The sequence below is a fragment of the Mesitornis unicolor genome, unplaced genomic scaffold (genome assembly GCF_000695765.1).
Source record: "Mesitornis unicolor isolate BGI_N332 unplaced genomic scaffold, ASM69576v1 scaffold10077, whole genome shotgun sequence".
Lineage (NCBI taxonomy): Eukaryota > Metazoa > Chordata > Aves > Mesitornithiformes > Mesitornithidae > Mesitornis > Mesitornis unicolor.
Genome location: NW_010197103.1, coordinates 1,292 through 16,890, shown reverse-complemented (window position 1 = coordinate 16,890; position 15,599 = coordinate 1,292). Strand labels below are relative to the sequence as shown.

Here is a 15,599-nt window from a genome sequence, read left to right as displayed (position 1 = left end):
GCGAATAATAGCTGACATTTTTGCCTTCCCTCCCCCCCATTGTAGACATTGTTGTAAAAGGTACATTCTTGTTGAGTTGTTTCTCTCTACACCGGTCCTTGATTCCCCATCACTGATATTGTCCAAGCAATATAAAACAAACAAAAATGTCCCTGAATTTCTTTCTGATTTGTTTCATTACAGATCCTAGTTGCTTTAAGACATCTTCATTTCAAAAATATTGTTCATTGTGACCTCAAACCAGAAAATGTGTTATTGGCATCAGCTGATCCTTTCCCACAGGCAAGTAGAAAATGCTCTTTCTTAAGATAAATTGTTCAAATTAAAAAGTGTTAGCAATTATTATTTCATGAACAAATGAAAAAGTGACTAGTGACCTCTCTGTATTGCTTCCAGGAACTACACAGAAATTTTAGGTATGGAAAAACTGATCACTTGTTCAAAATGTGTCCAAAAGAGACATATTTGAAAATCCTTGCCTTTTGTCATTTGTATAAAATATTCAACTAGATCTTCAAATGTGACATAGATACTTGTGTGAGTGTTTCTGATTTGCTCACCAGTACATAACAAACTGCTTATCTGCTTGATCTGGTCTAGATAAGTGACAATTTGCAAGCACTCACCAGAAAGACATGGTTTTTTTTGAAAGTTAGGGTAGAGTTTGTGAATAAGAACTGCTTCCTTAATTGTATGAATTTAAATATCAGGTAGATTTCAGAATATTTCAATATGCTTTCTGGCTCATTGCTGTACTTATTATTTAAAGACACCTGTGTCAACTCCTCTTACCTTTGATCTGCAGAATTCATCTCTGATCTCCAACTGCTCGTATTGAAAGGAGCACTATTGACAATTTGTAAATAATACCATATTATTTGTAAATAATACCAATATCAATAATTGGAAAGAAAAGATCTCTATTGAGGTGGTATGTTAAAAATTTTAAGCAGTTAAATCTCTCCTTCAGAAGAAATCAGACAAGGAAGTTTGCAGAGAGACAGGGTGTAATGAGATCCACAATAAAATGAAAGTGGAAGTTCAAGAAACAGATTTTATCAACTTGCTTAATTAAGGATAAAGCCAATAGATAAAGCAGTTCTCCTGTTTTCTGTGGTTTTATGCTGTGAATGAATAAATATTGCTTTGTATTTTATATTGTCTGTACTTTCAGTAGGAGCCTGAGCTGTTAGGCCTGTCCAAAATTCTTTCATTCTAAGCTGTGCCATGTTACTGCTTTTACTGTGGTTTATTGATAGAGTGAAGGAACAGAGGAGAGGCAATGGACGGGTAATCTGGTTTAACGTCTTGGTGGAACAAGGGCATTCCTCTCAAAAAGAGTTTAAAAAAAAAAGCATACTTGAAGGAACAGTAGAGATGCATCTTGCAACTAAACCATGATAAACATTCCTCAACTATGTATTTGCTAATAAAAATAACATCTGTCTTACTACAGCACTTTTCTTTAAACAGGTAAAACTTTGTGATTTTGGCTTTGCACGAATCATTGGAGAGAAATCATTTAGGCGCTCAGTTGTAGGAACACCAGCCTACCTTGCTCCAGAAGTGCTGAGAAACAAAGGCTATAACAGATCTCTGGATATGTGGTCTGTGGGTGTCATCATTTATGTAAGCCTCAGTGGTACCTTTCCATTCAATGAAGATGAGGACATACATGACCAAATCCAGAATGCCGCTTTCATGTATCCACCTAATCCATGGAAAGAAATTTCTCATGAAGGTAATACGAATGCTAAAAAAAAATAATTGTCTTTTGTTCCTCCCCCCCAACCTACCAGTGAAAAAAAAATACGTGAAATTTCAAGGTACCATAATGTACCATAATGTAAAGCCTCTCTTTTGGGCTATCGGCTGCTTTAGACATTTTCTGCAAAGCATGTATAGATTGCATATCATGTAATCCTCTAGCGTGGGATCTCTCCAAGAGGTGCTGATGGAGGCATGTAGCCACCTACAGTTAGGTTGCTATAGAATCTTGTGGGGAACCTCAGCTGCTGTAACTGGTGTTGCTGGTATTTACTTCTGTACCTCTTCTTTCAGTCCTAGTGCTTCTGCAGTGTTTTTCTCATTCTACTTGTGCCAGTAATTTAATTTCCATTCAGTAGGATGCTGTACCCTGATAGTCTTTCCGTGGAGAAGATAAAAAATATACTGAACAATTCCAAACAGATATGAGTTCAAGAACAGGGGGAGAAAGTGTCACAGAAGAGACTTTCTGCAGGGGAGGAAGGGTTGGAGAGAGCCATTGGGACTTTTGAAACTGGAGTTCTGGTCAATGACATCAAAGACTTTTGATAGTAAAAGAACAATGTGAATAATTCACTATGAACATCTTTAAAGAAAGTGAGTGAGTTCTATTAAAGGTGTCTCTAAACACAGTTAAGCAGGGCATTGAAGAAAAATATTAGTTCTAATTTACCAACGTTTTCTTGTACATAACAAACAAGTTCAGGTAGCTTCATTTTCTTCGGGATTTTGTTTTAACACCATTATCTTTATATCCTTAACTTTTTGCAAGATTGCATCATAAGTTTTAAAACAAAGGAAACATTATATAAATCAGATTCTTTTTGTTTTTTTCTGAATTTTAATAAGTACCAAATTGAATTAAAATACTAGCATTTACAGATTCCACTATTTACAGTACAATTTTTCTGGGTTTCAGATGACACGTTTAACTCAAATGTTACTGGTAGCTTAGAGAGATGTGCCTACGGCTTACTGTAATTTATATTATAGCCATGTGAGATTCTCAGCTGAAAAATGCTTTGAGCACATTGTCTGTTGTTTTATCTCAGTGGCAGATGAAGTATGATGAGATCTGTTGAGGGGAAAAAAAAAAGCTATAAATCTGCACAATTACACACTGAAGTCCTCCTGAACCTCCACACGCTTCTGATATGTAAGCTGACAGAATCTGTTGGCAGCAATGCTTTATCTGGTGCTAGAGATAAGCAAACAGCAATCAACACAGAAGAGGCTGCAAGAAATTGTCTCCCACAAGTTTCTACTGTGGTAGACAGAATATCAATTTTTACATTCAGAGGTGAAGATTCAGTAGAGCACCTACAGAAAACTCACCTAGCGAGGTGTTATCTCTCCTTATATAGAATGACAGCCTTCATTAAGAGTTAATGGATATCAGGCTGCAAGCATGCAGAGGGAAGGGAGAGCGTACTTCAAGAAATTACTAAATTAGGATCTGCTTATATATTGTGATTTCATTATGTATTTTGAATACATAATATTAAACAGGAGCCACTCTCTTGTGCTTAAGGAAAACCTGAAAACAGTCTGAACAGATCTACTATGTTTAACACAGGGACTTGGAGTCTAGATCTCTGTCCAAGTACTACTTGATAATGCTGATTTTTAGAGCTCGGAATTGAACTCAAACTCCAGAGTACCTAGGGGAAGTAAAGGAATGGTTTTCTCATCTCAGCTACTCTGGCCTACACTCATGCACAGGTCTCAAGAGGGCAGGCACATGGGCCCTGAGCACCTGCTGGCCCCATCCAGCTTCTGTTGTCTGTGACCATATAGCACGGTTAAAATGCAAATCTGTGCCCAGTGGCCTAACACACTTAGTCTGGATTAAAATTCTGAACAATGCCATGATAATTGGTGCTACAAATGGCTGAAGCATTTGAGAGGAGAAACACAGATGATTTTAAGACTTTGTGAAGTTGCTTAGTCAACATTACAAATAACAATTTGAAAAGGTACGTGTATTTAAATGCAAACTATGGTAATGTGAAGCTCATTTCAAGCTAAAATACACTGTGGCTTATAAATTTTTCTGCACTAAGTGCTATAAGTCTACAAAATTCAGATAGAATTCAATCCCAGCAGGTTACGTTTGTGCAATTGAAAATTTTCCTGTAGCTTGTCATAGGATCTTTCAGCTTCTCAAACAGGTTAAGTTAATGAATTAGGTATTGGCCTGCCATATCTTTTCCGTTATTCTTTTTGCCAATTATTCTTGATAATTGAACATTTTTTCAACAGAAGTTTTAACCTACATGACTATGATTACTTTTGAATTTTTTTAAATTTTCATCTGAAAAATCCATAATAGATTTCTTTTAAAGGCGCAGTAGATTTCTTGTTTAACTGTTTCCTGGGATTTGTATCATAGCAATAATGCTCCCAAGAGGACAGTAATTATCATCAACAAGTGCTTCCACTCAAGCTTGTAAGGGAGTTATATTGCAGTGTGGAACGTGATGCTCCTACAGAATCCAGCAAGTTCTTTGTAAATAAGCATTGATGAGCCTATTCTTTTCAAGCTGGTATGACTAACATTGCTGTTTGTCTTGAAGAATCTACACAGATATTTTCTTGCAAGAAGCACTATTTTTTGCTTTGAAAATGAAAATACAATTATTTAATTGATTTTTATTTGTAAGACATAAAAATTATTGAGGATCCAGCAGTGAGTCCAATTTAATTATTGACATTTAAAACCTTCTGCAGATGTTTAACAGAACTTTAACATACAGTAAATAATCATAGTCTTTACAGAAGCCTTCAACCAAAATTTTGCTGCATTGTTACAGCATTAAAAAAATTGAAACCAAAGTTGATTAGACAAGTTTCTTAGATGAAATAAATGCAAAATAAATATTATTTTTAATGGAAATAAGAAAGATCTTATAAAACTGTTATGCTGTGTGAATTTGAAAAATAGGAGCCATTTGTCAAAAGGTTACCACAAGTAAAGCTAATGTAAATATTCGTCTTTATTACTGCTTTCTTCTCATATACCCAAAAGACAGCACTTAGTCCAAGCATTCTTTGACAATGGACTCTATTTATTGCACATTACAGCTAGATTTTAAAAATTGTACCTTCATCCAGAGACTATATTACATGCCTCAGTAATAGGAGGCAGAAACAGATTTCAGTGAACTTAGAAGGGCTCGGCTACCATCTAAGAGAGTTAATGCTAACTGATTTATGCATGCCAGTAGAAATGCTCAGGTTCTCTGACCATATCAAATGCAATATGCAATATGCATGGCTGTTTCTTCTTTTTAACTGTTGATATATGTCAGTACTCGTTCATGCTGTGAATGTTCATATGATAATCCTTGAAACACTGATGTAGAAGTAGTAGAAGGAAATACATATCAATTCGGGCTAAAAAAAAAAAAAAAGAAAAAAGAAAAGTTTATTCCAACCTATTGCTGCCTATATCAACAATACTGCTTGATGTGCAAAGCAAGTGATGGCAGGTAAGACAGACACCCTAAACCAGGAGTTTACTTCACAACTGGACTAGGTTAGGATCACAGACATCCACAGCTGATATACCTGAGCTAGCTGCTTCTTAAACCACAGGAACTCATTTGCTTGAAATTATGTGTATGTACTTTCAGTGGAACCGTAAATGTTTCAAAAGTTTTAGGGTTTTTACCTTGTTAGGCAATTTTCAGTTCAGAATTAGGGAAGTGATCATCAACCAAGTGTATTGCCAGTGTCTGCAACAATTTTATTAAAGGGTATATAATTTGTTGCAGAATGGCTAATGAAAGCAGTGTTAGGAATTTTTGTCTGCCTATTGCAAAAATGGACATTGAGGAAAGCAGAAGAGCACTCAAACCTTTTATTTCTTGCTTATGACTATTACACTGGCTCAGAGAGGCAAATTGGATGTAAAACTTCTTGCAACTGTAGTTACTTCGGCACTCTTCTCAGACTATTACTCATGTAAAAAGCTTAAGAATAGCTAAACTTAGTTATGGCCATGGTTACTTCTGTTTTTATCAGATACTGTATTATTTATCTTAATCAGAGAGCAATTAAAAGCTCAGATATTTTACTTCTGAGCAAGAGCACATATTTCTTTGCATTTAATGGATACAGCACGAATTAGAGTGAATGATGCTGTGTTTATCACCACTTTGGTTTTAGTGCTCGCTAGATGCTTTTTCTGCCAAGCAACAGTGTATTAATTTGGGAGCTGGAATGCAGAGAGTAGTAAAACTTTTAAAGGGAAAAATAAAAACCAAACCAAAACAAAAAAAGAGATAGGTCATACGTAAAGACTGTGTCTGGAAAAGTAACAACAGTAGTCTCAGTGTTTCCATTCTGTATTTGTCTGTATTCCTTATTCAGTTATTGGTCATAAGGTAAAATTCAATTGACTTTAAGAATTCTAAAATGTACTAATAATGAGGCAATAGATTTGTAAAAACACATGACCTGTAACAGTTTAAATTGCATCATTATATTAAAAAATATACTTAAACTAAAGTCTAGCAGGTTCAGAGCAAAAACATATTCAAAGAAATTGTGTTTTGGAGAAAAAGTGTGTCATGAATGTAATAGTGTGGTCTCTCTTAGTTTATTTTCTTGAGAATTACTTTTTCTAGCAATTTTTAAAATAAAAATCTACAGTCACAAGCCAAGAAGGAAGGCAGAATCCTTCTGAGGATGATATTTTTGAAATGTCTTTCAGTCGCTATCAACAGTTCTGTCTCCTCTGCCACTCAGGAATGTGGTGTAGTCATAGATTGTGAATCTTTTCTCTCCATAATGTGGCTGTCTGTTGTAATAACATCTGGATTAATCTCATCAACTTGTCCTGCTGAGAAATTCTAGCTTTTTTGTGTAATACTTTGTCTGTCCTCTTCACCCATTAAAACTCAACCTATAAAACCTAAGATATTTAAATTTGTATAGCTCTCACAAATGTATTTTTTTCCTAACTGATTATCCATTCAGAACATTTATGTGAACATCATTTCCCAAAGCTTAGCCCTCATGCACAAAGTCCCTTTTCTAACTTCACCAAACCGAACTGATTTACATTTTAAGGTTTGTCAGAGATGGTATGTGTACACACACACAGTCTCACAGATTCCTCCATAGGGAACTCTGATTTCCATCTCCACTAAGCGGCTACATTTCCCCACCTTTTTCCAGTATATTCTCTTTTGAAAGAATACTTCCCCAAAAACTGAATTTGTGTTTGTATGTCTAAATGGTATTGTAAGACATTACTGCAGAGAGGTAGTTTGAGTATCCTGTAGAAAACCAGGTTTTGTCACAGCCATTCAACATTCCATTGCCCAGTCTGCTGTTTCTGTTCTGTCTTCAGTGATTGTCAAGCCAGCTTACACTTCTAAATTCACTGAATTGCTCTATGACAATTTTACCTTAATTCAGACTTCAGTGTGGAATTTCGCTAGATATCTTACAGAGGAATCAGCTTGCGGAATTCTTTCCTATTTTACAGCTTTAAATTTCACATCTGTCAAACAAGGAGCCTATTTTCAACAGCAGTACCATTCGTTTTCGACTTTGATCTTCCAGTCCTCCAAATTTGTATCATCTCTAAAGATTTATTTTGACTTAGCTATGAGTTACAAAAAATAAATACTGCTAAATATAAAGACAGAACTCCCTGAAGGATTTTATCTCTCTGCCTGCTAGTATATTTTACCTAGTGTGTCTTCACTAGGTGGCTGTTCTTTCAGACTGCATGGTCCTATAATGTGTTGTGTCAACCTTCAGATTATTCACAGTGTGTTTCGTTCTGTTGTGGAAGTTTCATGAATCATTGTATTCATAGTTCTTTTTTTCATCAGGTATTGCTACTAGCTTGATGAGCTATGTGGTGTGCTCACTGTTGATTAGGTACTTCACATTACTTCATGTTATTAAATAATTTGGGAAGAAACAATGTGTTTTCTTCTTTGCATTAAATTTGATCATGGTGTGCCTGTTACACTGCTTTTGAGTCAAGAGTAAATACTGTAGCTGCCTTCAAGGCAGTATTTATTTAGACTTGTTTCAGCATAATGTGAATAGAAACTCTGTTTCACACATTAATGAGTAAGTCACATGAATGAGCATTAAGTACGAGGAGGTCAAATGCATTTTATAGCTCAAGGATGCTCTCTACCTCAGTAAATGCTTAACTAGCTGTTTAAACTAAGGTCTTGGCTCTACTTACACATGTTTGCTAGGATAGATTACTATTGGAAAACCTCTCTTTTAGAGAAGCAGCTTATAATCGTGAAGCATTTCTTTTGATAGTACAGCTGAATCCAACTCCCTGAAAAGAATCAACTCTGCCAGCTGAAGAATTTTTTTTGCCAAAATAACTCCATGTACAGTAGAGCAATTGTTACAAAGCTGTACTGACTAGCAGTAGGGAAGGGGTTTCTGTGTATGAAAAAATTATACCACTAATCAATAGAGCCATACTCAAAAAAAATCAAAATCTAGGAAGTCCTAAGTTTTATATTAGTGGCAGCAGCTTAGAATTTTACAAGTAATGGCTGTAAGAGTAGCTAATATTATGGATGTACTTTAAAAATTCTGTACCAAGTATAAATTTATTGTTAATTTAGGACTGCTTTTCTTGATATTCTTAAGGTGATTTCTTTTTTATAACTTATATGAAAAGCTGAAGTCTGTATGGTAGAACTAAATGAATGGTAGATTCATAACAGGTATGTTTTCAGATATTTCATAAACTGTTGTGTTAATGTGTGGGTCACATCCTAATTGAGTTAAACCAGTAATTCCTATGAAAACTAATTAACAAGTGTTAATTTGATACTTAGAGTGAAATTATTGTGTCTTTGCTACAATTAATTATTTGCTATACTAATAAGCTGCCATAAGCAGTTTATAAACATGAAGAGATTTTTAAAGTTGCATTTGAATCTCCCTGTTGGGGATTCTGCTGAATGATCTCCTGTCTAGATGACCAATAGCCATACTACTGGATTAGTTGGCTAGTTTATCCCCTTTAACAACGTCTCCAGCTCCTGGAATTTGAAAAGCCCACAGCTGTCTGCTTAGGCTATCCTTAAATCATGGGAAGTAAACAGAAGCCCATAAAAGTGTTAGAAAAAGCAGTACCATAATCCTCTCAGAACTGTCATTCAGGTTGCTTCCTTTGTGATAACCTGTTGGATTCCCATAGATGATGTGCAGACAATAGCTGGTCTTAATGCTCTGCATTTATTGAACTATTGATTTTACAGAGGAATATTGTCAAACTTTATAAAGCTCCTGAAACGTCTGACAAGGATTACTTTAAAACCTAATATAAAAAAAAGAAACCTGCCTCTAGTGAAAATTCATAAAATTGACTTTAAAATAAAGTGTAGTTGCTACTCTCTCCTAAAGTCTGGTTAATCTTCCTAGACAGAAAATTTAATTTCCTACCAGTTGATGCCCTGATATGATTCCCTGAATCACACTTGAGTTGTATGTCTAAACTAAATGCTAATTTATCTCCAGCGATTTTAAGTAGTACAACTCAGAATGTAATCATCAAACTATTAATTATATGAATATTTTTTTAATTCAGAAATGGAATCTTACTGTTCATACATCTTATATGAACTATGATACAATACTATGAGGACAGGATGGATTTTTTGTAAGCTTAAACAGAGAGAATAACCAGGATCTTTCCTGATTTCTTTTAAATAGTCCCACAAAACCTATCAGTGTCTGAACCCCTATAATTTAACACCAGTTAAATTTAGAATTTTCTCATTAACAGACTATTTCAGATCCCTAAGGAAATCCTTTAATCCTTCAGTTCCAGCACTCAGCCTGTGTGTACTGAACTCCCTAGCTTCTGCTTTCCTGTACACAGCACTGTCCTTTGGTTGCCTTGCCAGTATGTAACGCTTGCATCTTGATTGTTGATACTCTGAACTCTTAGGCTGGAGAAGCGGCTTATCTTGGATTGCATGATTTCCTAGTAAAAAATAGCAAATGCTTTTTTGCTGTTGAAACTCATGTTTCATCTCTTTCTTCACCTACATGTGAAAACTTTGAGTATTAAAGCAAATGAAATTGTATCAGGTAGTTTGGGCTGTAAGTCTTCGTAACAGTCATGTTGCATTTGTGCTTATTTATTGCTAAGAGGCAAGCGATATTAAAAACTTGCCTGGCAAAAAGAACCTCAGATAAAGAACTGAAAACAAACACCAAAAACCTGTTACAGACAGCAGTATTCCAGTGGTGAAACAAGCAGACTATGTGTGTGAACAGTTCTCAAGAACAAATGATTGCTCAGTACTGATGATCCTAACAATCTGGTGAAGCTGTCTTTTCACTTTTGTCATAGTGTCCTTCCCTACCTTTCTCTGTGTACCTTCTCTTGTGATTGTTTCTAGACCAATGCCTTTCTGATCTGTTCAATAAGCCATTGGCAGTTTCCCCAAAGAATACAAAGAAATATCATAAAATCAGAATGGTTTGGGTTGGAAGGGACCTTAAAGATCATCTAGTTTCAACCACCCTGCCATGGGCAGGAACACCTCCCACCAGACCAGGTTGCTCAAGGCTCCATCCAACCTGGCCTTGAACACTTCCAGGAAAGGGGCATCCACACTTCTCTGGACTACCTGTTCCAGTGTCTCACCACCCTCACAGTAAAGAATTTCTTCCTCATATCTAACCTAAATCTACCCTCTTTCAGTTATTACATGTAGTATGTCATTTTCCTGAAGATAAAAAGATGCAAAGGGATCTTCATGCTGTTGTAACTTGAGGGAGGCTAAATAGCTGTGTATAATTTTATCACTTGTAAGGCTCACAGTCATATTGGCTTCCAGTGGGTAGGACAGAAGGTGCATAATAGAGATATTATCAATACTGCATGGCAGGAGGAATGTTCAGTAGGTATTTGGCAGTTACAGAGGCACATCTTGGGAAACATGCACTTGTATCTCAGCAGTTGGCTGACTGAAATCAGTTCCCAGGACAATCATATCTCATCAAGTGCTTGACCTATTTGCCAAACTGAAATTCATAGTAAATGATGAAAAATTATCTCTGAAGTTCATATACACCTGAATACCTCTGAAGATAATAAACAAATGGGAACACTATTAAATTCACATTCAGCACTGGCCTATTTATCAAAAGACAGACTGAAGTCTTACTGTAATTCTGCTGAATTTAATGGTAAGGTGACAGTGTTGCAGAAGATGCTGATGTTTGCTGATACCCAGATTTACTGCAGTGGGTACAATGGGGACAATGTTCTCTTCTTCCAAGCAGCAAATAAAAACAGTGGCCACTACTTTTTCCCAGGTTGTATCAGAAGTCAATCTATAACTTGGCATATGACAGACTTTCCTGTCTCTTCCTCATAGCTTGGAATATAAGAACTTCTGTTACCAGTAAAGAGGAAAAAGATAAACCCTACTATTCTGGAAAACAAATGAGTTTTCAGAGTGCTACCATCTATTAATAGTGGTCCTGTTGGGCATCCACTGACTTTCTGATCCCACATCAACTTCAAAGACATTTTGTTAGGGAACAAAATAAACATGAGTTAGAGACTTTAGCATGAACTGTACACTAAAAGAGACAGTAGCTAAAAATCTGTTTGTCCACAACAGAAAAAATAAAATCAGGACCGTGTGCTCCAGGAAAAGCATGGCTCAGAACCTTCAGCAATGCCTTCTTTTACAGAAGTCCTGAGATTTGTTTTATCTCATTCTCACTATTCCACTGATTTCCAAGATCATATTCAGCACCAGGAAGTCAGAGCTACTTTAGTGATTTAATCCACTATTGCTAAGAATAGGTTTGTCTGTCAAACTTCCTGCATACGTCCAGATAGGCTGCCGTATACCTTCCCATTTTCCTGGACATTGTCCTCATTGTGCTCTGCCTTATGGCAGAAATACACAGAAAGCTCTAGGTGGCAAATTGAGCCTGGGGAGAGGAAGCCTCTGTTAAAAAAGAAAAGCATTTCCATATTGCTGCACAAAATACAACCTTGGAGATGTACCAGTAAAGAACTCCCATCTCCCGCTATTAAAAAGGACAAGCTCTTTGAATACCTAACTGGCAAAAATGACACATTTCAGACCCAGTTACCCTCAGTGATGACCTGTTTTTGTGTTACTTTCAGAACCCTCTTCCCCTGCCACCGATACAAAGAAAGAAATAAAGATGTGAAACAGTATGCTTTGAACCAGGCAAAGGATATTGTAATGAAATGGGAAAGTTGCAGTGATACTATAATTCCCTGTGGCTGGTCAAGTATTCTATAACAATAAGCTTCCCCAGGAACACATGCCAAACATTTAGCACCACCTAGAATAGAAGTTAACCTTTCATGATACCCTGATTTTTAATTTTTTTAATATTTTAATAGTTTTAATAGATGCATTGAAAGTTCAACAATCTCATCCCACAGGTTTTTCCAAATGGGTCATTCAGTGCAATTCCATGCACTGGTCATTGACTCATGGGCCTCTTCCCTTCAGGCACCACAGCACACATACCTGTAACCTCAGTGAATCATCAACACCTTCGAAAACTCAATACTAAGACATTTGTATAGAAGCCCTCTTGCCTTTATGAAACACCAGACTGTCGACTAGCAGGTAGAAGCAATGCTCAGTTCAAAAGATTAGTATTGCAATATTTAGCAACTACAAAACCCTGATTCCTCCACTCAGTGCGTGGGAAGGTGCTGCTTTCAGTCCTCTAGAAGTGATACTGAGACTCTCAGAGAAATATATACATACAGATATATATGTTTACTGAGGTACCTTAAGAATACTGTCATACTCACTTGCATGAGGTTTTTTTCACTTGAGCAGAAATTGAGTGAGAATTATCTTCAGTCTTTTCTTTGTGTCTGCAAATGAACAGAGATAGACAATATGCTAGGTAGCAGGCAACTGTGTAGTAGAACAGTTGTAATCCCAATAGGAAGGGTTGCATGGGTGCCAGGGGCATCAACATTGAGTGCAGTTTGTAAAAAGCTGGAGTAAGAAGGGATAACTGTCCTCAATTGACAACTACGCTGTGTGTCTATCTCTCAGTTTGCATGTCCTAGTTGAAACAAATATATTTAAACTGACATTTTCCAATATTATTTCTTTTCAGCTATTGATCTTATAAATAATTTGTTGCAAGTGAAAATGAGAAAGCGCTACAGTGTGGACAAAACATTAAGCCACCCGTGGTTACAGGTATTGCTACAAATTTCATGCTTTTTCTTATGCATTTAAGCTCTAAGTATATAATGAATTTTCATTTTTAAGCACGTCTCACATGATGAGACAGAGTCCTTCACCTCTCTACATACAATTTTATTGTTTGTGCAATAGTGAGTGGAGGTGAACAAAGGTGAGACAGTGCAGCACCATGGATGAGGTGAGCCCTCTTTTCAGAAAAGCCCAACCTTGTGTGCTAAGGAAAGACAGCAGTGGTGCAGGGCAGTAAGACTGAGAGGTGATTTCTGTAAGGATGTCTGTTTAACAAGTGGGCCAGAGGATGTGAGATACTAAGGATGAAGGCTTTCATGCATTTACAGTGTGTGGGCTTTTTAGTGCTTGAGTAGGTGACCAGGGTTATGTCTCAGGATGAGACAAGGTGAAGGACAGAAAAGAAAACTGGATACAGGATTGTGAGCAGAGGTTAGCGTGCATGGGGCTAGGATTAGATTTATTGCTGCAGCTTCATGTATGCTTTGGGTGGGAATAAGAAAATGAATTATTAAACTTGAAATATACTTTAGGCAGATCAGAGGCTGCAGAGCATGATGGTCTAAACAGCATGAGAAACAACTCAGTTTCCAGGCTTACTGCTGACTTGTCAACATGGAGTTCCAAAGTGCCTTGATGTTTGGATGGATACATCTGTTTGAGCACACTAGTAATTGCCTAAGTTTGGAAAAGCAGATTTTTTTCTAGCCCACGCTGAATTCATATCCTGCACCATTATACTGAGATGGAGCAACTGTCTTGACTATGTGATATGATCAAGATGCTCATGCGTGATTTAAAGATGTTTCTTCTTCCTTCATCTTGTAACCAGTGTGAGGAAGTGTTTTACCACCATGCCTCATTTAGATATTACAGAAACCTGTAGACTATCCATACACTCTGAAAAAACATACATACTGAAAAAAACACAGAATTGTAGCATCTTCATGCTATACTTATGACAGAGTTTCATAAAATTGATTTATCAAGCAATCCTCTAGAGATGAAACCTATCTCTATAGGCAGATTTCATATTTATTAATTATATAAGATGTTTTTCATTCTGGAGCAATAGGGATTCATGACCTTTAGATTGCCAAGTTAATAGCTCTTTGCATATTGGTAGTAGAAGGGAATTTATTTTAGGAAATTTAAAACTAATAGTGTTATTTTATTTCAGGACTATCAAACCTGGTTAGATTTAAGGGAACTTGAATGTAAAATGGGGGAACGTTACATCACCCATGAAAGTGATGACTCCCGATGGGAACAGTATTCAGGAGAACATGGACTGCAGTATCCGGCACACCTTATCAGTTCGAGTGCTAACCATAATGAAAACACCAAGCTAGAAGAAACAGAAATGAAAGCCCTCAGTGAGCGTGTCAGCATCCTTTAAGTTGCATCCCCTATAATCTGTCAAAACACTGTGGAATTAATAAATACATACGGTCAGGTTTAACGTTTGCCTTGCAGAACTGCCATTATTTTCTGTCAGATGGGAACAAAGCTGTTATGCTGTTACACTGTTGATGTATCTGAGTTGCCAAGACAAATCAACAGAAACATTTTTGTGTGACCAACTGTGTTGTATTTATAAAAGTTCCCAGAAACACTAAACTTGTTATTGTGAATGATTCATGTTGTATTTAATGTATTAAAACCTGTCTCCACGGTGCCTTTGCAAACTAGTGGTTTTGATAAGAGAGAACTTTCCCGTGACGATCTGGGGGGTTTTTTGTGCATCGTTAGTATTGTAATTGTAAGCAAACTCTTGAAGAGTAGGTTATAACTGCTGTTCTGTGAACAACTTCTACCATTTGGAGAAAAGCTTTCTTTAGTGTTGAAAAACTAGAAAAAGCAAAAAATAACAAATTGCATTGCACTGTACAGTTTCAATTCAGATAACCTGTGTCTATGTGTTTGTGTGTTTGTGTATATAGATATGCACACAGACACACACAGTATAACTTGCTCTTAAGCCTAAATGCCTTAGTAATGTAAACTGCAGCATATGTTGGTTGTATTTCCCCTTTTCTTAAAATATTCTTCTTTAATATGAATATTCTCTAATATGAACATTCAGAAGCTAAATAACTTGTTAACTTTATGTATGTTTTCAATAAAAGTCTTGTTAAAATAGGTTCTTTTGATTAATCTGTTTAAAATATCCCTGGAATGGCATCAGAAGTAGGTGGAATAAATTAGTTCATCATTAAGAAGCCCATGTGGAAGTAGGTAGGGAAATGTTGCCAGCCAACCTGCGTACCTGTAAAACACACTCTGTAAGAACCTGCTTGGACTGATTTTATAGCATTACTTCAGTTTTGAAACATAGCAGATGGAGTGGGGAAGTTGAGTACACTGATTTTGTACCAGTGGAATTAATGGGAATTTAGAGAAATGTACTGCTGCTGCTTTTGCGCTGAGCTGCACTGAACTGACGAGGTAATATGAATCCCTCCTGCCCTCCTTCTCTTGAAAACTTTAAAGATAATAATTTTCATTTCTAACAATTACTTAGTGTTCCAACACTAACCCATTTAACTTTAACTGTGAGAGAGATTCAGGCTGCACTGTAAAACT

At 36.4% G+C, this 15,599-nt stretch overlaps 1 protein-coding gene across 2 annotated transcripts in view; it reads left to right on the top strand.

Moving 5' to 3' along the window:
* Nucleotides 1-14,829, top strand: part of PRKD1 (protein kinase D1) — a 61,860-nt gene extending 47,031 nt beyond the window's left edge. For both annotated transcript variants that reach the window (XM_010188696.1, XM_010188695.1), the window contains 4 exons: nucleotides 184-282; nucleotides 1,474-1,741; nucleotides 12,913-12,998; nucleotides 14,194-14,829. In XM_010188696.1, the coding sequence (XP_010186998.1) occupies nucleotides 184-282; nucleotides 1,474-1,741; nucleotides 12,913-12,998; nucleotides 14,194-14,412 (672 nt within the window). In that variant the 3' untranslated portion in view covers nucleotides 14,413-14,829. The remainder of the gene's footprint in view (nucleotides 1-183; nucleotides 283-1,473; nucleotides 1,742-12,912; nucleotides 12,999-14,193) is intronic.
* The last annotated feature ends 770 nt before the right edge of the window (nucleotides 14,830-15,599 follow it).